This window comes from Micropterus dolomieu, linkage group LG19 (assembly GCF_021292245.1).
Source record: "Micropterus dolomieu isolate WLL.071019.BEF.003 ecotype Adirondacks linkage group LG19, ASM2129224v1, whole genome shotgun sequence".
NCBI lineage: Eukaryota > Metazoa > Chordata > Actinopteri > Centrarchiformes > Centrarchidae > Micropterus > Micropterus dolomieu.
Window position 1 is genome coordinate 30,363,198 of NC_060168.1, and position 27,278 is coordinate 30,390,475.

The 27,278-nt window shown below is 38.9% G+C and overlaps 1 protein-coding gene across 1 annotated transcript in view; it reads right to left on the reverse strand.

The window, feature by feature from the left end:
• htr4 (5-hydroxytryptamine receptor 4) overlaps window positions 1-27,278 on the reverse strand; it is a 99,635-nt gene that overhangs the window by 22,996 nt on the left and 49,361 nt on the right. Inside the window, exons 3-4 of the mRNA XM_046030871.1 lie at window positions 13,004-13,117; window positions 1,164-1,364 (exon numbers count right to left, since the gene is read on the reverse strand). Coding sequence (XP_045886827.1) covers window positions 1,164-1,364; window positions 13,004-13,117 — 315 coding nt within the window. The remainder of the gene's footprint in view (window positions 1-1,163; window positions 1,365-13,003; window positions 13,118-27,278) is intronic.

The following is a 27,278-nucleotide window of genomic DNA, read 5'->3' on the forward strand; positions in this document are numbered from 1 at the left end:
GAGAGACTGCGTCGGTCCGCCGCACCTCTCTCCCCGCCTGAAGCGCCTGCTTCATAGTTTAAGCTAATGATGAGTGTGTACAGGTGTGCTTTATACTCCTCCGGTTATTCCGTCACACCTTACCGTTCTAGCAACAGGCCAATAGGATTGGAGTGATTTCATTCACGTTCAGACCTGCTTCGCCTAGAGGCGTTCCCATAGTGTCGTAACCGACGCAGTCTCTCGTTCCCCTTCTCGGGGAACCAGGGTTACATACGTAACCCGAGACGTTAGTTCACTTCTGGTGCACTGAGCTGTGTCCCAACACCAAGTGACCAAAAGTTAAGCAATCAGAAACTAGAATTCTCAATAAGATTTACATTGATACATGCATGCGTATGCACTTTGGAGAGTGCTGTTCCAGTTTATGTCTGCAGCTGTGCTGAAGTTTGTCAAGTGCTGTAAATGCCAACAAGATTTTTTCTCCTCTGTGTTGAAATTAATTCCATCAGTCTGGATGCAGATGCAATATAAAGATTTTATCCAGTCTACATCATCGCTCAATGCGTGCTATCAGTTAGGAAGTCTTCTCCCTCAATATCAAAGCCTTAAATTGAAGGGCATCGCTTCAATCAGATAACATCAAATTGCACTCTGCCCCTACTCACACATAAGAGTCACTGACTAATGTTTCAGACCAGGACTAACTTTATATGATGATAAGAAAGACATGGTTTCACATACTATTTTGTACAGTAAGTGTTCTACTTACACATTATTTTCAGTGCTTTTCAGTATTTTCTAACTTCTCAAAACCTCTCAAAATAAAACCCAAACTATTTACATGGCAAGACAACACCAAGGGGAAGAAGGGAAAAAGCACAGTTTAAATCTGAACTTAAGGCTGAAATTGAATAAAAAAGAAGCATTTACAATTTCCACCACCTTAATGTGGACATACTCAGACAAAGAGTATTTCAGATGACGTGCAAGTTCACACCCAAGGGGTGAAATTTCACAATATCAACCATTTTATATACAGTGCAGACAAAGCTTCACACACACACAGAAACCTGAATATTATCCAACAAAACACAGCACGTTACGCATTAAAATGCAATATAAATCTGTGCAGACAGGTGCAAACCCACACACACAAACACCACCAGACCAGAAAGTCTCACCTGTCTAGTGCGATGCAGCACAGGTGCATTATGGACGCTGTGGTCAGCAAGACATCCAGCGAGGTCCGGACCAGGCAGAAGGTCTCGCCGTAGATCCAGTGCTGATGGACCAGCTCAATGGCACCGAACGGCATCACCAGCACCGACACCAGCAAGTCGGCAAATGCCAGAGACACGATGAAGTAGTTGGTCTTGATTTTCCTGACGGGGGTAAAGAATATATATTCCATCAAACATAATCATTTTGGGGACTGAATGACAAAAGTGCAAGAGTTTAGACAACCAGCTATCTGCCATTGTTCTTGTGTACACTTCTTGTGATCAATGAATCAGTAATGAGGGATCATAATTTAAAGAGGTTGTATATTGCTTTTTATCTTTTCCCCTCTCCTTTATTGAGTTATGTATCGTTTTGTGCATGTAAAAGGTTTCCAAAGTGAAAAAGCCACCCCGGAGGGAGTTCCCATCTCCCACAGACAACTCTGCTCTGAACTGCCTGAAAACAGCTCGTTTGTGTTCCAGCCCTTTCCCTTTCATCCCTGTGACGTCACAGTCCGACATAGTCCGACACACCCTCAAAAACACCGATGGAAAAATACCGAGCTGCAGCACACACCTCTCATCTCTCTTCCAAACATTAGCTATCCTCCAGGCAGTCAATGGACATGAAGTTGTCACTGTGATGTAGAGACAGAGCTCTGTTAAAACTTTATGGATGAAAGATACTTTTGTTACAGATTAATAACTCACAACTCTGAAACTCCTAAGGGGACATTTAGCTGAACTGAAGCGGTGTTTATTGGCTTCCCACTGACTCCTCCTTCTCTGTTTCTGATTGGCTACTAGGCCTTAACTAGGAACTGTGCATGTGCAACTCTCAAGGTGATGTAGAGGCAAGATGTATCATTCCATAGTTAAAACAAAGCGTTCAAGGAGGAGGAGGAGCTGCAGCAATGTGCACTATGACAAAAATATGCTGTTTTCTGAAAATTAAACCATGTAAATCTGTTCTGGTACAACACCTAAATAAGCACAATACCACCTCTTTAAGATCCATATTTATGTCATTAATCATAATTGAATCCAAGTGGAGTAGATGAATACTGCTGCTTTTTTGTTATTTAAAACAAGACTTCCCTCTTATAAAATAATATATAAAATATATAAATATATAGAATATATAAAAGGTTCAGTTTTAGATTTTATTAAACTACTTTGGCATTGATGTTTCTCAGTGAAGCTGAGTTATGCAGTAAACTAAAGTTGAAACAGCAAGCAACAACTAATATCACCCATTTTTGTAAAAACAAACAAAAGTGTTTTCTGGGGGGAGAGAAAAACAACTGAAAAGAAGTCCTTGTAATCATGAAAGCAAAACACAATGAGCAGCAGTTGCATGAAATCCATTTATATGAATTGCAATGATCTTGCAAAGAAAAACCCAAATAAAAAACTTTCAATTTAAACTTCCTACATGAAAAAAATGAAACTGAATAATATTAATTGAATCACATTTAAATAATGGGCACCCTTCATACTGGAAAACAAGCTTATTTGCAAATTTGTCAACTTGTATTTGCATAAGAAGACCATGAAATGTGGTTAAAAGCTCCAGAAAGCTAGCAAGTACACAATCGGACTAAAAATTATTTGGTTACACTTGCTTAATTATTTGTGACTTAGGGCTATTCATGGTTTTGGTTTATCCCAGCTCGAAAACAGGGAAATTTTAACGCTGCAGCATAAAATGATAGTTTTGACACTAATGTTCTTCCAGCTTTGTGGCAATAGTTTATGTTTGGCCCTTTCATATTTCAGCATGACAATCCCCCTGTGCACAAAGCCAGCTCTTACAGTGTGTAGTAAACTGCAGTGCATGTAGGTGTATGCTAGCTGTTAGTACTATTTACGCTGTGTCACAAACAAAGGAACAATTATTTATACAGTATATGGCAAAATCCACACAATGAGGCAGTTGCAGTGCAAATATGGAGGGCTTGTATTTAGGCACATTTTACTTCACATCACTGACGTGTGCAAGTTAGATTTCTTGTGTTGGTTATGGTGCTGCAATGTAACTGAATTTGCAGTGTCATTAAGTGCCACAGTTGAAGGTTGTTGAAAAGAAGCCTCATGGATGTTTTCTTGTGCCTGTAACTGATGTGAGCTCCTCTGTCTTGTTGTGAATGTCATAACAAGACGACAAGAAGCAGGAAGTACTGTGTTTTCTGCCTTGTCATGAAGAAGAAAAACAGGACAGTCATTTGGTGGAGTTTTAGCCATGCATGGAAGTCGGCCATGACAGTCACCCAAACAAAGTGATTTGCTACAAATGGTCAATACAGCATCATGTTGTTTGACATGGGTTGGATACATTTTGAATATTTTTTAAAACACATGTAGCCCTTTATTTGTGGTTTGTGGTTGTTAATACTTGTTAATGTGTTTATCGTTAGCTCCAAGAAATTATCTTTTTTTAAAAAAACACAAAAAAATTGTGCCTAAATATACCGCTTAATAATTGCCCTTACAAAACCTTCGTACTTTTACATATCAACCTGAAATTTGGTACACTGGTGAACAAGTGTGTACCATGTACGAACAAGAGTTTTATAATTCACTGTATAGCAGGTTCACTGTAAGACAAAACATTAACCATGGTTCTGTGACGTTTAACATGAGTAGTTATTAGGAATTAACTAAAAGCATGTAAAATCAGGCAGACACAGACCCCAAACAGCAACTGCAGAAGCGGGTTCACTTCAAGACGTTAAAGTTCACTTCAAACAATCAAAGGCAAATAGAGGCAGACAAGGCAAAGTTCAGGTTCTATCTTTGCCTTCCAATACCAGCAAGGAGGGGGGGAATGAAATAAAATGTTGGTCCCATTACTCACAAAACAATTGATTTCAGGACAACAACAACAAAATGGGGAGGGGAGAGGAAACATCCATCATGGGACACAGTGGGGCATTACAAGAACTGCACCAAGTGAAAAAGTTTAAATAAGTCAGCTAATGCTCAGGTCTTCTCAAACACACAAACTTGAAATGAGTTTAAACTACAGAGAGAGAGAAAGAGAGAGAGATTAATTCTGCAAATTAGTAAAACCTTGGGATATAAAAGGGACTCGAGGGCTGAATCCACCTTGATTGCTGCAACGAACAGCCTGCAGAGTCTTTATCCCTTTCTCTGTGATAAAAGGTGCTTTTTTATCGAAGCAATACAGCTCTCACTGGTGAGGGCTGTGCTGTTCCTAAAAAGTATTGCTGAGATAACAGAGATTACGTTCTTTCTCAGCCACTGGGCTGCTCCAACGAACGCCACCTGGCTCTGCCATCCCTACACACAAAGCAATCTCAGACCCGGCTGTTGTCATCTGTAACACCACAATGGTGGAACGAGCTACTACATACCATCAGAGCAGGGGCGTCCCTCTCTAACTTCAAGAAGCTCCTGAAAACTCATCTCTTCCGAGAACACTTTCTCTTATAACAACTCTAATTCCAAACCTCTAACATGCACTTCCTGTGCTCTTCTTCTTCTTCTTCTATCTCCTTACAAATCCCTTGTATTGATTGTATTATTTAGCTAACTCTTACTTCTTTCCCTAGGTATTTATCCCATACATGCTATTAGCTATTACTAGTAGTTATTGCTGCTCTGTATCGTCACTTGTAGATCTCTTACTGTATTTATGCTTTTTGATGCTTGCATATTGTTCCTCAAATGTAAGTCGCTGTTCAACAGTATTTTGTGGTGTTGTGGTTTCAAACTAATCTCTGGAGGTACTTTTGGCTGTGTAAGCACATGTAGTACCTTCAGAGGTATTTTTAAGTAAGTATTTTTTTATTGTAATTTAATGTAATGAGAGATGGAGAAATTTAATTAATTCATAGTAGTGACATCTTGCTTAAATGCTACCTGGTAAAGTTATAAATCTTCGGTATAACAATGTAAAACTTAAGAAGAGTCCCTAGACAACAGGGTGATGATATTGAGTTTTGACAAACGGGATCTTATTTGAAGAACACTGACTGTGATGATTTATCTGATTTATTCGGTACAATATGTGCAGACTGGTTTTTGAGACCCTGGATTGTAGCTCTTCGCTGGATGCAGATGGTGAGCCAGTCCCAGAGATTGTGCACCCTAAGTTATACGATGACATCAGACCGCGGTGTGGCCAGCTGCTTCGGATCCCATTTAACAGGACTGACACGTCAGAAAGATCCACCACACGTCCATTATCCTGCCCAGGTAGGGATACAAATAACTGAAAGACACCGGACACTTTTTAATATTGTATTTTTTATGAAAGAGATCTTCTTATTCTGGGGATTGTTTCAAACGTGGTTGGTGTACTATGAGAGTTTAAGAGGCACTGTAATAAACCTGTCCACTGTTCTTTAATCACATCGAGTATATTTCTCTCCCCTACACTACTCCTCAGAACCTAGGTTGGTAAGTTAGCTAAAGTGCTACACTAGTGTTAAATATTCTAGACCTGTCTTTAGCATTCAAAAACTGTGCTACAGGGCTTTCCCCAGTACGTTGAACTATGACGCTAAGCGCCAAAGTGTATTATACAGTGACAACAAGGGGTCTTGATCATTCGTCCATATGTGACAACTTGGGAGTGAGAACGAGTTGGGTTGTAGATGGTTCATTTTCCCCCTCCCTTGGGGCGGCATTATCTCAGTCTGTAGGGACTTGGCTTGGAGTCCAACGCAAACCAATGCTGAAGGTGCCCACTGAGCCAGGCCCTGAACCCCAAACCGCTCTCCGGGTGCCATACGATGGCAAAAGTCAGTCTGTTGGGACTTGGCTTGGAAACCGGTGGGACGCCGGATCGAGTCCAACACAAACCAATGGCGAAGGTGCCCCCTGAGCCAGGCTCTGAACCCCAAACCAGTGGATAGTGAAAAGAAAGATGGAGATAGATAGGAGGCACCACGCAGCAAAGTGTAATCAGGTAAACTAACCTAATTTGAAAACTTGTGTCTTTCACACAGACATTGAAAACATCTCTGTCCACAATTTGTCATTTTTCAAGCAGCTGCTAGTGGCTTCTTTATTTATGTTGTGCATTGCACTGTCAACCAATAGTGTACATCAATATAATAATGATAATAATAATAATAATAATAATTTTGCTATGTGCAGTGTGACATTTTAAGCTGTACCTCATGTTGTTTTTCCACTGTGAGGTGCCTAACAACTCAAAACAAGGTTAAATCTGATATATATATTATGCAGCTGCACACAGATCTGATGTCACCCACACATGCATAAATACTCGCTCTCCTCGCCCTCACTGTCCTTGTATCTCTCTCTCTTTCTCCCTCTCCCTCTCTCGCTCTCTCACTCACACAAAAACACACGCACACAGAAGTCAAAGGCTTTACGTGAGGGCTGTCTTTGTAATCCTTCTGATAAAGTAAACAGAGTAATTATTATCAGATTATTCAATATAATGGTTTCAGCCCTATTTACCAATGACCAGTAGTCTGGTATGTTAGGTCAAATGGAGGTTGAAAGTACTGGCACAGGGTTGGTGTATAAAAACCTGTCAACTTGATGGACAACTTGGAACTTGGTATGCTGAGTAGTCAATCACATTAGAAAGAAATCCTGACAGGTAGGCAATTAAATGGAGAATAATGAGATTAGCCAATTTATCCTTTTCATTTTTTGCTTGGTAAACCTTTGCTTTCGCAGACAAACAACACCAGCCAACCATCTAACCAGTGAAAGAGTCTTGTCAGTCAGCTGGCCTGTTCTCCATGCTCTCTGCAGGGTGGATGGTCTGCAGTCTATAAATAGCTTCAGTAAGACCGGATGGCTGTGAGGGTTTTCCATCTGCCTGTCACTAACCCAAACAGCCCCTTAAAACAGGCTGTTGGAAACACCAGCTGTCTGCTACACCCGCCGCATGTGGAGCACATGTAAATCATGTTGGACATGTACACACATGTGTTCACACACATGCATCTGAAACACACATATGAACAAATGTATAAAAGCATGCACACATAAATACTTTACACACACACACACACACACACACTACACACCATTACTGTAGTTGAATGACCACAGGTTTATAAACATCTGTATACTATACTCTCAAGCACACACACACACACACACACACGGCTGTAATTCACAACAGTTTAGAAGCCATTAACATGCCCAGAGGGGGAGGCGTCATGTTTAGATGACATATCGTGTTTAACTTGGGTGCTAAGAATAAAAAAAAATTGTTAAAAGGGAATTGTGTTACTGTGAAGTTAGTGTAACTTACAGATGCACATGGTGTCTACTGTATTATATAGAAAGAGGAGGAGATATGAAGGCATTGAAAACCTCGGTAGGCAATTTATTTCAGCATTTTTTTTATATTTGTGGAAATTCTCTTTACATCTCAACAGCAATCAATAAATCAAAAGCTTTGACACAAAAATGAAGAAATCCAGTATCTGTGGCTGTCACAGGACTGTGATAAGCACGGGCATTTCATTTCATATGGCCCAAATACTGGCCTACCTGCCTGTCTACCTACCTACCTGCACACGCTTTGACTGTGCACTTATTGCACATGTGTTTTTGGGTAGTGGCTTTGGAGGAAGGCCTGAAAGGAGGGGATGGGATTTTTATGATTGTGTACTATCACAATTTAGCTGTATCTTGCTTGTCCTCCAATGTTGCCTACCCCAGCTTTAACAAGAAAATACAACAAAGAGGAGAAGAGGGATGAAGATGCCAGAGTTGGAGTAAATGTTCCATTTAAATGATGTACACATGCACACATTTGGTCACACAACAGGAAATTAAATTACAAATTCTGCGTTACATATTGAGTAAGCAACTAAGGGGATGATCAAATACACACTGTTGATTATAGCTAAGACAATGACGTACCTAGGTATAGTGCTGCTGAAATGTTTTCATACACTAGAAGGGTTGGGAATTTAGTTTGAAACTATGTTAATTTAACACAGTCTTGGGTAAACTATTTTTTTAATGTTTGATGTTTTTTTGTTTGACTGGTGGGGTCTTCTCTAACTGAAAATTTCAAGGCAAAAAACATGTAAATCATTAAGTATGCATTAAGCTGGTATTTATATTTTGTAAAATGTTCCCTAAGGTGGTAAATGCCACTGAAACAACATCGTAATACTCAAATTACAACAGCATTTAATAGAAATGCTAATGCTAAACTCTTAATTCCTTTAAAGCTGCTGAGTAGATTCTTTATGTAATAAGATATTTAAATGCTAATATATATTTATTATATGTCATTACTGCATTTATTAAATACATTCTTTACATTTCAACATATATAAAGGACAGGCCTTTAATTCGTTTTGCACAAAACTCTTGCTCAGCAAGGATGGGAAATGCCATCATATTGTTAATTTAAAAAGTATGAAAAAAAAAATTTTGCTTACTGAATAACATATCAATATCATATGATCTAACTCCGACAGGCAACTCATCTAGAGATTAGCGATGAGAGACACATAGAGAGAAAGAACTTACCATAGTTATGCCAACCTTTATTGGCACTTAAAGATGTGAAAAAATACTCTAACAAATCGGTTCTGCATGTCAAAAAAAAGCTGATTGATTTTTGCCATATTGGCTCTTCAATCAATGGGATATTGAATTGAATTTATTGAAGGATTAAGATGCAGCATCTCATTTTCAAGGGGGTCCTGTAACACAAATACATAATGAACAAATACAAAACAAAACATTACAAAACTACATATATTACACATATACAGATAACACGCACACCCACTCTCACCCACACTCAACAACCAACATGCTCAGTTAATACAAGGAAAAATAACAAGATAAAACAATCCTATAACTAACCATACCAAACATTCAACCCAAAGCAGATCCAATTGTTAATTACTCTGTATGTATGCCAAATGTATAAGAAACCAACATAGTTACCTGATAGCATTAATAACATGAACAACCAGTTTTAAGAGACAGCGCTAAAGACGACAAGAAGCAGCAAAAAGTGCTGATACATCTTAGGGTTAACAACATACATCCAAACAACTTCTATAAACACCACACCTGGCATTACAGTTACATTTATTCATTTAGCTGATGCTCATTAGTAATAATAATAATAATAATAATAATAACTTTATTTGTAGAGCACTTTTCAAAAACAAGTTACAAAGTGCTTTAACAAGCGTAAAGACAATAATACAAAAACAATACATGATAAAAGCATGAAAACATTGAAAAGACTAAAATACATGTTTAAGATAAATATAAAATAGGTAAAATAGAATAATTTGAATAAAGTCAAATAAGATCGGGAAAGGCTCTCCTATAAAAGTATGTTTTAAGAAGGGACTTAAAAGAGTTCACTGACTCAGCCGACCTGATTTCCTCGGGCAGGCTGTTCCAGAGCCTCGGGGCCCTGACAGAAAACGCTCTGTCCCCTTTAGTTTTCAGTCGAGACTCTGGAACAGACAACAGACCTCTGCCCGAGGATCTCAAGGTACGTGCTGGTGCGTATAGGACTAAAAGGTCAGAAATATAACAAGGCGAGAGGCCATGAAGAGCTTTAAAAGTGATCAATAGAATTTTAAAGTCAATTCTAAAACATACTGGGAGCCAGTGTAATGAAGCTAAAATAGGAGTAATGTGGTCATATTTCTTTGTTCTGGTTAAAAGCCTGGCAGCTGAGTTCTGGACAGTCTGGAGTCGATCAGTAGATTTTTGGGTTAAACAGGTGAAAAGGCTGTTGCAATAATCCAGGTGTGATGAGATGAAGGCGTGTAAAATGGTCTCGGTGTCCTTAAAAGTTTACATAGATTGAATTTTAGCTATATTTTTTTTTTTATTTCTAAGTTGATAAAAATATGATTGAACAAGCTTTGTGGTGTGCTTCTCAAAATTTAAATTACTATCAAACCAAACACCAAGGTTCTTTGCCACAGGCTTAATGTGCTTTACTAGGGAACCAGCAGATGGCAGTATTTGATTTGCCATCTGCTGGGACCCAATGACCAGGATTTCTGTTTTGTCTGAGTTCAGCTGGAGGAAATGATTTGACATCCATTTTCTAACTTCACAAAAGGCAGTTGTTAAGTGAACTCAGCATTCCAGGGTCTGTGGATCTGACGGGCAAGTACATTTGTGTGTCATCAGCATAAATATGAAAAGAAATGCCATGTTTATGATAACAAGGGCAAGCGGAAGCAGGAAAACAAATTGGGTCCTAAGACTGACCCTTGAGGCACACCATATTTAACAGGACAGAACGAGGAGACATAGTTGTTTACAGACACACAAAACTTCCTATTTGACAGGTAGGATGAAAACCATTCTAGGGCAGTACCAGAGATCCCCACCCAGTGCCTCAGTCTGTCTAACATCATGTTGTGATCAATGGTGCAGGTCCAGGAGGACCAGGACTGAGCACATGCCTTCGTCAGCAGACATTAAAAGGTCATTGGTGACTTTAAGCAGGGCAGTCTCAGTGCTGTGGTACTTCCTGAAACCAATAATTTGTTATTTTCCAGTACAGTGAGCAGCTGTTTGGACACAATTCTTTCTAAAATCTTTGCAATAAAAGGCAGTTTTGAAATTGGTCAAAAATTTTGTGGGAGGGAGGGATCTAAACCAGGTTTCTTTAAAAGTGGGTTCGCAAGCCGTTTTAAAATAATCAGGCACACAACCAGTAGATAGGGATATCAGTAGATAGTAAATCAGAGGTTGCACTCAACTAGGGGTTAAGTGTCTTGCTCAAGGACACATTGGTGGATGTGTCCCAGTGGGGAATTGAACCCAGGTCTCTCACATCAAAGGCATGTGTCTTATCCACTGCCTCATCTCCACCCCACCAGCACCTACCTGGCATTTAATTGAGACACACACGCCAGTAAAAGGGACTCTTTCTATTGGGCTAATCTAAATAAAAACAACAAAATACAAAGTTCTCTAAGTTTCTGGTTACCATGCTTATAGATCTTCCCAATGCCCAGTATAAACAGCATGGAGATAATATGAGGCAGCATGTGTCTGTGTGTGTGGGTTTCTTGATCACACACATGACATGACACATTGAGAGAAACAAGAGGTGGTTGGTAACGGTGGTTGTGTTTATGTGGTGGCTATTGATGAGTGGTTTAGCACTCTGTGAATCACCCTCTGCTGGTGTCAACTCCCTGCTGGAGACTTTGCGTGTGTGTGTGTTTGTTACGTATGTGAAATGCCTCTAAGTTTGTCTGGCCTCTTTCCTCTCTTGAAGGACACTGCACAGACTTTACTTGCTGTTCAGTTCTACTACTTGCTGTGTAATAATATATTATGTACGAACCAGGTTTTGACAAGAAGACTGCATGGAATGAAAAAAAGACTACATTTGCAGGCCTGCTCTTGTAAAGGAAAAGGCTTAGCCTGCAACACAGATGAACATTTGTATGTTTCAGTTTATGTTGGAATTTCTAATCTTAGGATACTGCCAAAAGTAAGGAGGATGATACAATAAAAAAGACAAAGAAATTTAATGATTGATTGACCTAAAAGTTGTCCAGCTGACTAACATTGTGAAACAACAGGCTGACTGTTTGCTGGCTGTTTTGCCATCACTGTATAATTTATTTTTACTGATGCTCTCAGAATTATGGTTTATTTTTTTGTCTTGAGGACTGTCACCCATGGGACGCTGCCATTGAGGAGGTGTGTGAGTCTGTGTGTGTGTGTTTTTAAATTTGCATATACTGTGTGTTTGTGTGTGCGTGGATGTGTGTGTCTTTTTTATATTTGAAAATGAGTTTATGTGTACTGGGAATAAAGTGTGTGTGTGTGTGTGTGTGTGTGTGTGTGTGTGTGTGTGTGTGTGTGTGTGTGACAAAAAGATAATGAGGCCAGGAGAAACAAATATGGTGTGTTCTCTCTTCAGGGAGGTGAGACATCATAGCAATGATTTTATCAATCATCAGTGTTTTTAAATACACATAGTACACACTCACACCCACCCACAAACACACACTGCATGTATGCTATTATACGCACAATACCACACTTCTTTTTACATATAAACACCCACTCACAACTGACACACACCCGCTTACAGTATGTTTTCTTTTGTTTGTGTGTGGTCATCCTCCACCCCAACACACACCACATGTTGGGGACAAAGGTCACCCTGAGCTCTCATGTGACACAAGATAGAAAGAGACAAAAAGAGAGAGAGTCCAACCATCAAAGAGACAGTAAGCGATAGAGAAAGAGAGAGAGAGAGAGAGAGATGACACAAGGGAAGAGAAAGAAAAGGTGGAGAGAACAGGAGGAGAAGAAGAAGAAGAATGAATTGCTGTGACAGTGGCTCCCACATGACGAACCGTCCGCAGGATGACCTGCCAGCTCTGCCTGTGTCGCGTGTATTGTTGTTTTTCATCTAGCTTCACAATGTACAGAAAAATTACCCTTTCTTTGTACAGTATATGCATGTATTATATGATTTATATTTATTTAATTCCATTTTGCACTATATTCTTTTGTGGTTGGTTATGTGTTCAGTGTTGGGGGAATCCACTTCCAGTTTTAGAAGCTGTTAATGTATTACTTAACTGTGGCTCTCTCACTCTACTTCTCTTGAACTCTTTCTCTCTTGCAAGCACCCTTTCTATCTTTGTCTCACTCAAACACACGGAAAGACACACAAGCACTCATTCACATTCACTCAGACAAAAAAACTTAATATTATTATAGAGATGGTTGTTGTATGTTACATGTATTTTCTATAGGAAAGAAAGGAAGATATGTAGGAAAAAAGAAAGAAATCTCTGTCCCACCTGAGTTGTCTGTCCTTGCAGACGGCCACCATAACCAGCAGGTTTCCCAGGATGCTCATCAGCATGACCAGAGACAGGAAGCAGATAAGAGCCATCCGCTTTGGCATACTGTCACTATAGAAACGCCAAAAAGGAAGAAGAACAGTCAACGATTACTCCAGATCTTCAGGGTGAAACTACAGTATGTATCCTACAGAACAATGATGAAGAGAAGAAAACTTCTTTTATCAGCCTGTAAAATAAAGTGGTCCCTTTCCACCAATTTCTTGACTCAGAATTTCCAAATTATATGCAGGTATGGGTGCAGTAAATGTTTTAATGAGACCAATTTGTCTCAAGTTAAATCTGAAATCAGTAAATTGAAACACTACACTATTAATCTATAATGGTGAATCTACTGTATGTGGTGAAAAATTATTTATTTTGGTTCAGGTGTCATTCACAGTTATTTATATCTCCTCCATCTCCAAGGCAGCTTACTAGGGAAACCAGCCAAGCAGCAACATTTAAACTAGATGTCTGTTTTATTCACTATTACTAATTGGTTAAAATGGTGGTGATTCCACCTACATGACAAATACTTGGATGGTGTATCATTTATCACAGGATGTAAAACATTTTACATTAGTGGTTGATTAGTAATAAATGAAGAAAGCACTGGCTATGTCAGCATGAGCTGCAAAGGCCACCGTGGCTAAACAGACAGAGAAATGAATACCACCTACAGAAACTCGACTCAAAAACCTTTACAGTTTGAAGTCCCTTCCACACTGTTTGATTGACTGAAATTAGTCACAAGTCATTGGTTAGGTCAGTTAAAGGTGCAATTGTGGTTTGCTAGGAGCAGTTACTTGACAATGATGAAAGAAACATGTCACTTCAAGAGATGGTTTTTTTTGTAAGTTGACTTACAACAACCTGTAGGCTATAGCTGCATTGATCACACTACGCCTGTTCCATTTCTGTGGCATCACCTTTCTTAATTCTGCCTACAAAACTCTGATTGTCCTGACTGCTTTTCCTGTTAGACTTATTTGAATCTCTTAAAAGCAATTCAGCAGCAATTCAGAGGTCTGAAACAGGCAAGACTTCTGATATGAAAACGTATAACGTTTGATTTTTCCAATCAGTTTTGGGCATGATAATCTCTGCTTATCCTCCAGGCACACTGTTACTGCTGCGACTGTTCATATAGCATTTCAAAAGACCCACCTCCAATCCAGCATCAACCTGTAGGCTCTGAGTATACGTTACACTAGAGATGAAGTTAGTATCATCACTCCCCCTCACACCCTAGAAGCCTAATGCTGCACATACTCTACGTTTACATCATAATCCACAAATCAATAAATAAATCAATAAAATCACAGTATTTACAGAAAACAAAACTGACTTTTCATGTCTCCAAATTACCCATAATTAAGTTCATAAACTCAATTATGAAACTGAAACTTTTGCTTATATCATTTCAGTGATTGCATTGTTCTAGAGTGACTGACAATAAGTAGATGATTCACACTGAATAAAGTTAATTAGGCTGGATGTAGGGTGCTAATTTACCATGCACCATAGCAACATGATACATTCTATGGCATAAAACTGAGGTTGCATTTTGCAAAGCTTCAACAAAACTTCTCAAGGTGCATCAAAGTAGCCGGTGTTCAGATGATTTATGCTTCTTTATTGAAAAATGCTACCTTAATGCAAATTGCTAACGTCTAACCCTAACCGTACCCCTGGCCAATAGGCATGCAAAGAACTGCCAAGTAGTACATCTCGATATGAAGCATATATCAACAGAACTCTGGAATGGGTTATGAATCAAAGCACTCAGAATGAGTTGTGTGGTTTAAGAGCCCTCCGAAATGACTTGTTTAAGCTCAGACTTGTTTGACATTGGTTAAGCATTACAGTAATCCCCCTGAGGTTTGTGGTCACTCATACTTGAAGGCTGGACAGGGAGGGAGCTGGGTCAGCGCACAGAAACGCACCATCCCCACTGATTTTACACAACCTCATTACACAAGTGAGACAAATGTAAATTTTCTTTTCCCATGTCTTCGTCCTGCAGATAATCACATGTTTGGGGCCAATTTATGTGCTTTTATCTGTAATATGCTAATACATGCCTTTACTGTATGATTCACTGCTGTAATCAGGAGCTGTACGCCATTCCTATCTGCCAAATTATTTTAGTCTCACCATCTGAGGTTCAAAGGCAAAGTGATAGTGTACAAATGAGGCTTGTTCTTTGATCAGTAGTGCCAATACACTAATCAGATCAAATGGGTACACTAACAGCTTCTCGTCAGAAGCAACCCCCAAAAAACTCAGAAAATGCCACACTAATCTTCTTTCATCTTGAATTTGGTGGCTACACAGTTTGAGCTTCCCCCTAAATGAGATATTGATATGCATGTTATTGTAGCAGCAGCTACCTTTTAACACAGCTACGGGTATGACAGGCAGCATACAAATTTCCTCTTTCAAGCAAGAGCCTTGCCTCATTTTGGATTTTACAATGCATGCAGAAGCAAGAGCAGTGCTTTCTCTCTAAGCTTTCAAAACACACTTACTGATCATTAGTCCCCTGTCAACTTCAGGTTCTAAAGCTGCTGGCATCTGCTTCATAATTCTTAAGGAATAATTAAGCTCAGCACCCAGCCTTCCTCTGTAAAGTTTTTTTTTTGAAGATTTAGTAGGCTCCAAGCTCTTATTCAGCAACAACATTACCTGGGAGCTGCACAGTACAACCGCAGTCTCTCTATTGAACTTTGATGCGGAGTTGCACATTGAGACGGTGTTGAATCAAAAGGAACGTGTGATTTGTAAAACAAGTTCTGAATGTACATGCTTAAATGTTGGGAAAAGGGCCAACTGTCATAGACAAGAGCAAGGCACGCAATTCATTCAATTTGGGATAACAGCACACACTTGGTTCATAGTGTTGTACTTGGTTCAAAGTCCAAACCCTTAATACCTTCTAACCTTCAACCACCTGGCTAGTCCTTGCAGGTAGAGGGAACGATTACCATCAGAATCCGAATCATGGCCAGGTATGTGTCCACATACAAGGAATATGACTGACATTGCTCTTGATGTACATTCACAGAACAAACAAACAAAAAAAAGCTCAACAGTGTCGGTTTGAAGAAGTTCCAAAAACTGACGCAGCTCACCCAATTTTAACACAAGACGTTGGAAAGATGTGATTGGAGGTGTCAATGCTGTTTGATCCAAGAAGCACCTTTCTCATTTTTAACCTAGATGACAATATACAGTCCCCTCCAAAAGTATTGGAACGGTAAGGCAAATTCCTTTGTTTTTGTTGTTCACTGAAGACATTTGGGTTTAAGATCAAAAGATGAGTCTGAGACAAGAGTTCAGAATTTCAGCCTTTATTTCCTGGTATTCACATCTAGATGTGTTAAACAACTTAGGACATATCACCATTTGTATTAGACCACAGCATTCTTAGGTGAGCAAAAGTAAAGGAACAAATAATCTTAAAGTAAATAACATTTAATATTTGGTGGCATAACCCTTGCTTGCAATAACTGCCTCAAGCCTGCGACCCATCGACATCACCAAACTGTTGCATTCTTCATTTGTGATGCTATTCCAGGCTTTTACCGCAGCTTCTTTCAGTTCTTGTTTGTTTCGGAGTGTTTCTCCCTTCAGTCTCCTCTTGAGGAGATGAAATGCAGCTCTATTGGGTTAACGTCAGGTGATTGACTTGGCCAGTCTAAAACCTTCCACTTTTTTCCCCCTGATGAAGTCCTTTGTTTTGTTGGCAGTGTGCTTTAGCTCATTGTCCTGCTGCATGATAAACTTCCTCCCCATTAGTTTCAGTGCATTTCTCCGTAAATTGGCAGACAAAATGTTTCTGTCCACTTCTGAATTCATTCTGCTGCTACCGTCATCACTTATATCATCAATAAATATTAATGAGCCTGTTCCATAAGCAGCCATGCACGGCCAAGCCATGACATCACCTCCACCATGCTTCACAGATGAGCTTGTATGCTTCGGATCATAAGCAGTTCCTTTCTTTCTCCACACTTTGGCCTTTCCATCCCTTTGGTACAGATTAATCTTGGTCTCATCCGTCCATAAGATTGTGTTGCAGAACTTTTGCGGCTCATCTCTGTATTTCTTTGCAAATTTCAATCTGGCCTTCCGATTCTTCCTGCTGATGAGTAGTTTGCATCTTGTCGTGAGGCCTCTATATTTCTGCTCTCTGAGTCTTCTTCCAACAGTGGATTGTGATACCTTCACCCCTGCACTGTGGAGGTTGTTGGTGATGTCACTTACTGATGTTTTGGGGGTTTTCTTCACAGCTTTCACGATATTTCTGTCATCAACTACTGTTGTTTTCCTTGGTCGACCTGTTCGACGTCTGTTGCTCAGTACACCAGTAGTTTCTTTCTTTTTCAGGACATTCCAAATTGTTGTGCTTGCTATGCCCAATGTTTGACCAATGGCTCTGGTCGATTTTCCAAATTTTCTCAGCTTGTCAATGGCTTGTTTTTCTCCCATAGACAGCTCTCTGGTCTCTCTGGTTTATCCTCTTTAACAGGAAATGCAGTCTTTATAGGTTTGAACCAAGGATGAAAACTTAGACTAGTCATGCAGAGCTATTTAATGTTTGGTAAATCAACCTAAAAGGCAAAACCTGGGCTACAAGAAACATCTGTCAGTCACATGTTCCAATAGTTTTGCTCACTTGAAAAATGTTTAAACAAAGGGTTATATGTCCTGAGTTGTTTAACACATCTAGATGTGAATACCAGCTAGCAAAAACAAAGAAATTTGCCTTTGCGACCTTCAATAAGCACATTCCACCAAGAGCAAGATGAGGCCAAAGGTTGAGTGTATCTTTCCCCAAACCCAACTATAATCTGGTTTAGTGCTGTAGTATCAGCACTTACAGTTTCTTAATTTAATTAATTTTATGATATTACTTTGTTAGTTAGAGGACAGATTTATCTGCAGTGTTTTTTAATTACATTTATAGGGTAATACAAGTACAATTTACCATTATCATTATCATTTAATAAATAATGAATTACATTAATCAGTGCAACTCATGTTTATTTAAAGGGTCATTTCGGTATTTTTAAACCTGGGACCTATTTTCACATGTTTTGGGCTCTAGGTTTAAAAAAGACCCCTTTAATGTGTGTTTAGGAACAACAGGAGCCCATAATTTTTGGGAGCTGAGGCAAATCTGCAGAAAAACAACAGTGGTGTGTTCTGACAGGTGAGATGTCAGAGGTATTTGTGGCTATTTGTAAAATCTGTCAGCCTTCTCTTTTCCATTGCCTATTTTTGTACCGCACTATTTGTTCTAAATTGATTGTGAAGTATGAAGAACTCTTTCATACTTTCACACTGTCATTTGCTCTTAAAACCTACTGTACATATCTGTGAGCATATTAAAGACAGAGAGAGGGAGAGAAACGAAGACCCAGAGGTAAAAGGATAGGACTGAGCGAAACACAGAACTTATAATTTTGTTGACATCTGATACACATGGACTTTGACCTGCAGCTAAGCTGAACTTTTGGTGGGCAATCAGCAAGCAGCAGCTTCAATTAGGCATTCAGAGACAGATGAGGGGTGACTACCTTCCCCAGACAAGAAGCTTTAAAGCTTCAGTCCGTCACTGGACAGTTGGTTTCCTTTGCTGCCCTGTGAAGGCAGAATGCACATACACATTCTTGGTTTAATTTCCACACAGTTTTGAGAGATTATGATGCCTCTGTTAAATCTTTCTCAACTGTGTCAGGAAGTGGAAAAAAGATTGCACCTCAATCACCTACACTGCCTCAGAATATACTCTGCATCACTGCTTTTGCAGCTATTCTGGAGTGTGGCTTTAGCCTTTAAAGTGGGTCCATATCAGGTGGCTATATTGAAAGAGCTGCTGAAGTGCTGCTGATTGGATCTAAAGAGCAGGCTTTTTTTCAGCACTGGTGACTGGCAGTCAGGAGCATCAGTGGTCCACACAGATGTCTTGGAATAGTTGATGCTGCAGGCAGAGAGCTTGTTGTGTGAGGCACCGTGAAAATTCACATGTCCAACAGCACACTTGAGTGATTCGGTATGAACCATTGAGTCAACGGAGGAAAGCTGATTGCACAAAAGTTGTCATCTTTGGGGGCCTCTACAAACTTACAGTTGGTATGGTGAGTATCTGCTATTGCATCAAAGTTTAAAGCTGTAAAATTTAACTTTTCTCCTCAAGTCAGAACATAATTGAATTGTTAGCTCCACCTTGCCCCAGTTGGTTCCAACACTCGACTGTAGCTGATCTAATAAGAATCTGAAAAACTGCCACAGGTTTTGAAAAAAGCATTTAGTTTAGAATATAAAAAAAAAAAAAAACTTTTTATATTTAGTTTTAATTCTAATTAAAACATGTTTGATTTTTCATTGCTGCTGCAACTTGACTTATTTATTTTCCTCCCTATTAATTGTTAGTAGGACATTGCTGAGGTGGCACTCCATATAAGTAGACAATATAGGAAATAAGAACAAACAAAAAAGAGCACATTGAAGTACTATTAGGCTACAAGCAGAAAAAAATTGAAGCATTTTTATTTAATTAAGTTTTTAAACGTGAAAAGGGAAAAGAAACTGGTAGATTGCTATGTCATGCAGAGTAGAGTGCACAGAGGACTCTACACCCAGTGCTGATACATGATTTAAGTGTTTCCCCTCTCCTGACATGGAAAGCTCTTGTTCATCTGAGGACATAACAGCATCAGGAAAACTATTTTAGGCTGTCCTATAAGAGGGGAGAACTTAAAAGTCAGCCAACCTGGCTGTGTAGGAAGTTGACGTTCCTGTTTTAAATCCCACCTAGAAAGCTCTGATTGGCTGATTGTTCAATCAGGTGAACAGCTGTTAATGGGCACCAACATCAAGCCCTATTTGAATCAATGAGCAAACCAGAGATGTGGGCAGGGATTCAGAAGTCTGGAACCAGGCTAGTTCAGGAAAATGATAAGGATATTGTATTAATACTTTGGGTTTTTGTAATTCCCATCAGTTTAATTACTTCATATCACAATAGCCATGAGCCAAAGCCTCCATTTCCACGGCAAAGAAACCAACCAGAGGTGCAAATCAGAGCAGATGCATTGTCATTAAAATTCAAATGAAAACACCATGCCATAGCCTCAAAATCTGAAAGACAACTAATATAAACTGCTAATGTTTTATCAAGTTAACACGTGTTTCTTGCCAAAATGCACATTAGTAGTCATAATTGACTGCTCTCCCTTTGTGTAGACAGGCTGGTACCTTTGACTTTTTATTAAAGAACCAGTGCTTTTTTTATCCTTTGCTTCATCTGCGAGTCATCTCAATTGTTTCTGCAGAACATTACTGTGACTTTTACTTCTGGCTCTCCAGAAGCCTGAAATACCTCCTCCTAGTTTGCTACTTTGTGTGTGTGAAAAAGAATACTTGAAGGAACTTAGTGTGTCTGCCCTCTCCCCAAACATTTGATTATGGGTTTTTTTTTTTTTTTGACATATTACTCATTCATTCATTATTATATCAGGTAATAAATAACTGGTTATCAACCCAGCTTTTTAGGTCTTACTAAACAATTTATTGTAGTGAAGTACGTACAATTGCTAACCCAAATGATCAGATCTCACTCCCATCCTGTCCTATCATTCAAGGCTGTTTACGCTGTTCTTTCTCACCCACACATGTCCACATGGGACACTTCCATCAGACCCCATGTGTGGGTAAATGTCTTAACAGGGAAGGCATCCAACTTTACATTGTGTCTTTTTAAAGAAAAAATTTTGGCTGATGCAGAAGGTCTCAGTGGGAATCCTTAATTGCAAACAATAGCTGTCTGGACACTGGCGTTCCCTCTCAGCAGGCAAATACAAGCCTGCTATTATGCAGACTGGCACTAGAAGCGATGGTTGCCGTCCAAACTGGTATCAAACTCTGCTCCTTTTTGTCACAAACAGGGAAAAATGTGTTGGAACAGAGCTGGGTCATGACAGATTCTCCTGCTGGCTGGAAACATAAGAGAGCGAAAGAGGGGGCAGAAAGAAAAAAATACGCTTGAAAGCTCTGGAAAAATAAATTATGATACCAAGCTGTTCACTCAGCAGAAAAATTTTGACAAAGGACAATAAATCAGTGCATTAGAGTAAGCAGCCTTTGTTGATGACATTTTTCATTAATGGAATAAGAAGAAATGAGCATTCTCCCACCTGCAAGCTGAAGAGCAAATATTTCTGTTTTTTTTAAACTGTATTTCATTTTAAATGGACAGCTCAGTAATTTATTGTATTTATGAGTTAGGAAACCTAAGAAAAACAATTATAGTATTTTGGAGACTGTGAGTCCTGAAGTTCAGTATAGTTTTATCACATCTGTATCCATCAGAAACCTCAAATGTTTGGACATCTAATTTTTGTTCTGACCGGTTCATAAAAATAAACAGTCAGATGACACCAGTATGGAAACCATTCAACTTAACACCTGTTTATAATCTTTTTAAATAAACATTCAACTAAGAATTCCTACAAGCTCCAGGTTCAATAAATGAAACATAATTTATAGCCTTTTCATTTCAAATTTGAAATCACACACCTTTGTAGATGTATAAAAGTGCCAATCAAGTTTGACATGGTGTTTTAGTCACCATGAAGTACCCACCTCTAAACTGTTGTCTGGGATTTACTCTTCTACCTGAGTTGAAGGTTTTTCCAGTCCCAGATGATTATTTTCCTTGCAGTGACAGGGGCTCTTTAAGCAAATGACTTTGGCTGCTGGTGCAGCTGAGGTTTACCTCTGACCGACAGGTTTCTGTTTCTGCATTGAGCTGAAGCGTCAAACTGGAGTTTTGGTCCAATTAGGTTCTGTTATCATTACCTCACCTCAGGAAGAGAGGTTTTACTGCATAAAATAGTGCATGCAGCAAAAAGGTAAGAAACACAATCTGGTTTGAAAATTTAGGCAGTCAAAGAGCTCAAGAGAGCATAAGTGTTTGTGACAGTTTCAACGAGTTTCAATTTAAACCTGGTTGCTACTTTCATAGCTCGTACTTTGATGAACATTGTAAGTGACAGCTGGCCTGGTGTGGAAGGAAATAAATGGCTTCATTTGTTTTTTATTTGCATGATAGCTACATTGTGCTAATGAGGAAAAGATTAAGAAGGGGAATTCTTACCAATTTTATCAGCCCGTTATCCCTGATAATTACAATTCCGCACCTCCCGACTTACAGTATGTCAAGTCCCAATTTTCAGCGCTATTAAATAGTGCGGTGGGAAGTAAGAGTGGTGGGGGTCGGGTTGGTGGACAGGCTCATCTGACATTCATTTCTTCTGTCAAAAACCTGCAGTTAGCCTTTGTATTGACTGTAAGCATTATATTGCCTTAACCTTACCCATATAGCAGTTTCCAAGTGCAGCTATTGCAGAAAAAAAATTTTCTTTAATGTAGGCACTGGATGTAAATATGTTTCCGATGAATGTTTTCTGGTGCTTTGCAGAATTGTCTATGTGCTCATAACTCATATAAAAGATGGCCAAAATGATAAAAATAAGAACTAAAACACTAATTAATGATCAGTCAGAAAGCAAAATATGCTTCAAAATCCGTTTGTAATACTTTATTTTTTTGCAAAATAATGCAACAAATTGACACAGGTAAGTAAAACAAAGAGGACTGACATACAAAATAAATATAGAAAAAATTTAAAAGTCAAGTGTACCTGCACTGCCTTCATCGCAAACATGTTTTGAAAGGCCTCATCTACTACAGATCTACCTCCTCAATAATCAGTCGAAAAAGCAAATGTTGCAACAAAATTTAACAACCAATGGTGTCAACCTGACTTCACCTGACATTTACCAGGAATACATTAACAGGATATTTTGGGTTATGGTGACGGTTTATACAAGCAAAGGGTTCATCCCATTTTTCACGCAGCTAATTGAAGCTTAATAAAGCTTGCTCTGTGCACCCATCATTATGACTGTAAATGGCAAGTTTGTGTAACACCCTCAACTTCGCTGTAGCTCATATCTTTACTAAGCTCACTGTCTAAAACACAGTTCGTATCCCCAGTTACCTCAGAGCTTTTTAAACTCAGACGCTCAGTATTAGTCTGAAACACAGTATGGTACCTCAGATCCAAAACAGAGTTGAGACTGTTTAATGCTGTTTTTGGAATAAATGCTGCAGTTAAAAGAACGACTCTTGCAACGAAATGGAGATGAAATACACACAAAGACCATCATTTGACGGATTCAGCAGAGATATCTTAAAAAGAGGAAAACACCACCTGCACAAGATAAACTGCAGAATACACAAGAAAATCGCTCATTCATGTACACACACGATCTATTGAGACTCAAACTCACACAAACATGCATACACACAGATTCATTTGTATATCAATCAAAACCCATTCACTCACTCTATTTTGCCTTTTCTTCTTGATGATGTGCCATCACCCCTTCTTGAATAATGACACTACATCTCCCTATTGCCCTCGCACACTCAAACACACATCAACTACAGCCCCCAGTCAAAAAAAAAGTGAGTGTGATGCAAAAGATTCATCCTGTTTGAATTTAAATTCAGGTAAATCCACTTCTCCTTTCACAGAAAGTGGTAACTCAAAATTCTGCCGTGAAAGGCAAGCTGTTTTATAAACTCAACAGAAACAACAACAGCAAAAGTAGGACTCATAATGTTTCCCTGACCAGCCATGAACATGTGCAGTTTACCAATTTTCAGGATTTTGGGGTAGTGGATCAAACTTGAATTTTCAATCAGCTGATTTTTATTGCATGCCATACCAATTTCATATCAATCATTTTGTTCTATGGACATGCGGGAAGAATTATCCGAGTCAGGGTGCTGTCAGTTCTCATACATCAAAGTTACGTTGCAGGTAATTGGACCAACTTTTAACCAACTGACAGAAGACTGACAAGAGCTCGTCCTTGTGGAAACAAAGACTCTTTTCTGTAACTTAGATGAATGTGCTACTTGGTAAGCTGTCCTTGAGTTTTGATTCATGGTTTTAAAACTGGACAGGCATTAAAGCTGTTAAGAAAGATTGCATGTTTCAATTGAACTCAGTTTCTGAAGCAGTTTAAGGTGGTGAATCATGCCTAAAGCTGGGGAAGGCAGTTTATTTTAGAAATAATTTTTGTTATTTGTGTTGAATCAATCAATCACTCAATAAATCAAATGCTCTGAGACACAAAGATGAAAAGAAAAATCCAGTATGTGTGGCGAGGCTGATCATTTCATTCTCATCGAATGAAATTATACTTCAAAAATCTAGCTGTCTCTTGCTGGTTCTCCAAGGTTGCCTGCCCCAGCTTTAACTTCAGTAACTGTTCATAACATTTCAAAATTGAGAAGTGCCAAGTAAGCACTACTTTTTTTGTTTATCATCTAAACTCACAGAGAGGTCATCGGTCTGGCTCTGCTGCTTCCTAGTCAATGTTTACCAGACTACTATGTAAAAATACGTGTTGCATGATAGGTGCATAACATAACGAAACATATAACAAAGATCCAGTCAGTTCAACCTGGTAACCATAACAACAGTACTTCTGTTTACTGCTGTATTTCCATAGCCTGGTTACAGACCTCTGAATCACTGTTGTGTCCTTTGACAGGTTGGAGAAATAATCATCTAATTAGAGCTTAGTAGGCAGGATTTAGAATAGGGACGTTATCCTCCTACATAGCAAGCAAGCTGCCTAGCTACATTTATGAAAAAAATGTCATGTCACTTGCAACTGATTGGTTGATTTGGTTCCAGGAAGTACCACAGCACTGAGACTGCACTGCTTAAAGTCACCAATGACCTTTTAATGTCTGGTGATGAAGGCATGTGCTCAGTCCTGGTGTTCCAGGACCTTAGCGTTGCTTTTGACATCATTGATGATTGAGGCACTGGGTGGGGATCTCTGGTACTGCCCTAGAATGGTTTTCATCGTACCTGTCAAATAGGAAGTTTTGCGTGTCTGTAAACAACTACGTCTCTTTGCTCTGTCCAGTTAAATACGGTGTGCCTCAGGGGTCGGTCTTAGAACCCATTTTGTTTTCCTTGTATCTGCTTCCCCTTGGACATATTATCCATAAACATGGTATTTCTTTTCATATTTATGCTGATGACACACAAATATACTTGCCCGTCAGATCCACAGAACCTGGAATGCTGAGTTCACTTAACAACTGCCTTTGTGAAGTTAAAAAATGGATGTCAAATCATTTCCTCCAGCTGAACTCAGACAAAACGAAAGAAATCCTGGTCACCGGATCCCAGCAGATGGCAGTATTTGATTTGCCATCTGCTGGGATCCAGTGACCAGGATTTCTGTTCCCTAGTAAATCACATTAAGCCTGTGGCAAAGAACCTTGATGTTTGGTTTGATAGTAATTTAAATTTCGAGCAGCACACCACAAAGCTTATTCAATCATGTTTTTATCAACTTAGAAATATAGCAAAAATTCGATCTATGTTAACTTTCAAGGACACCGAGACCATTTTACACGCCTTCATCTCATCACGCCCGGATTATTGCAACAGCCTTTTCACGTGTTTAACCCAAAAATCTATTGATCGACTCCAGACTGTCCAGAACTCGGCTGCCAGGTATTTAACCAGAACAAAGAAATATGACCACATTACCCCTATTTTAGCTTCATTACACTGGCTCCCAGTGTGTTTTAGAATTGACTTTAAAATTCTTCATGGCCTCTCGCCTTGTTATATTTCTGACCTTTTAGTCCCATATGCACCAGCACGTACCTTGAGATCCTCGGGCAGAGGTCTGTTGTCTGTTCCAGAGTCTCGACTGAAAACTAAAGGGGACAGAGCGTTTGCTGTCAGGGCCCCGAGGCTCTGGAACAGCCTGCCCGAGGAAATCAGGTCGGCTGAGTCAGTGAACTCTTTTAAGTCCCTTCTTAAAACATACTTTTATAGGAGAGCCTTTCCCGATCTTATTTGACTTTATTTTATCCCGTTTATTTTATTCTATTTTACTTATTTTATATTTATCTTAAACATGTATTTTAGTCTTTTCAATGTTTTCTTGCTTTTATTATATTTATTTTTTTTATTATTATTATTATCTTGTATTGTTTTTGTATTATTGTCTTTACACTTGTTAAAGCACTTTGTAACTTGTTTTTGAAAAGTGCTCTACAAATAAAGATTATATTATTATTGATAGAGGAAAACATTAACATAAAGTAAAGACAACATACGCCCTTCTGCCACCTCTGCTTAAATAAACACAATCTTACTGTATGCCAACAAAACTGCAATTCAGTCTGATTTTCAGGCTAGCATTAGCATTAAAAGTGAGCGCACTCAGTAAGATGGACCTAACAATGAAACAAACTGAACACAGACAACCATTGGTATGTGGTAGGGTTGCACAATATTAATAAAATGTGATATTGCGATACTGATTATGAATATAATAAACGATTTTAATTCCGATGTTCTTAAACATATTCTGTCTCTGATACGTTTCCTCTTTGATCGTTATTTCACTGTCAACCCTAAGCTGCACTCATCCTCTTACTTTTTAAATGTTGTATTCATTTTCTTTTCTCTCTCGTCATGTTGTATGTTCCATAGGGTGTGTTTGTGTAGTGGACCCATGCATTCACATTTGCATGTGACAGGGCAACTGGCCAATGAAACATGATCATTATACAGCAATTTCAAGCAGGCTCTAAATTGAACGTAACTAAGCCACACAGCCAACAGACATTTTTCTATATGATATTGCAATAATGGTGAGTCAGTATATTGTGCACACCTAGTATTTGGCCATCATGTAAGCACAATTTTAAGTAAACGTAGATCAAGATGACTCATTTAATATTGCTTGTAACTCAGCCGGTTAAAACTGATATAAGCTTTGCAAAGCTACTTCACTGTGATTTTGAGCTGCCAAAGCTTTAAATTGTTCTAGTACACAAGTACAAGCAACTGAGAGATTATTTGTTCTTTTTAAAAGCGCTTATTAACTAAAAGCATACTTAATTAACCATACCCAGAAATCACAAGAATTGTAACTTCAATAACACTCTAGTATTACGTGTATTTTAACATTTAACATTGGGTTATGGTAGTTGTAGTAAAGTAGGATACTTGCATTCACAACTGTGATTTTCACAAACGGCTCAGTTTTGTAAATTATAAAAAATCTTATTTTTCATTCTGTTAACAAAATGAGGACTTCCTGTT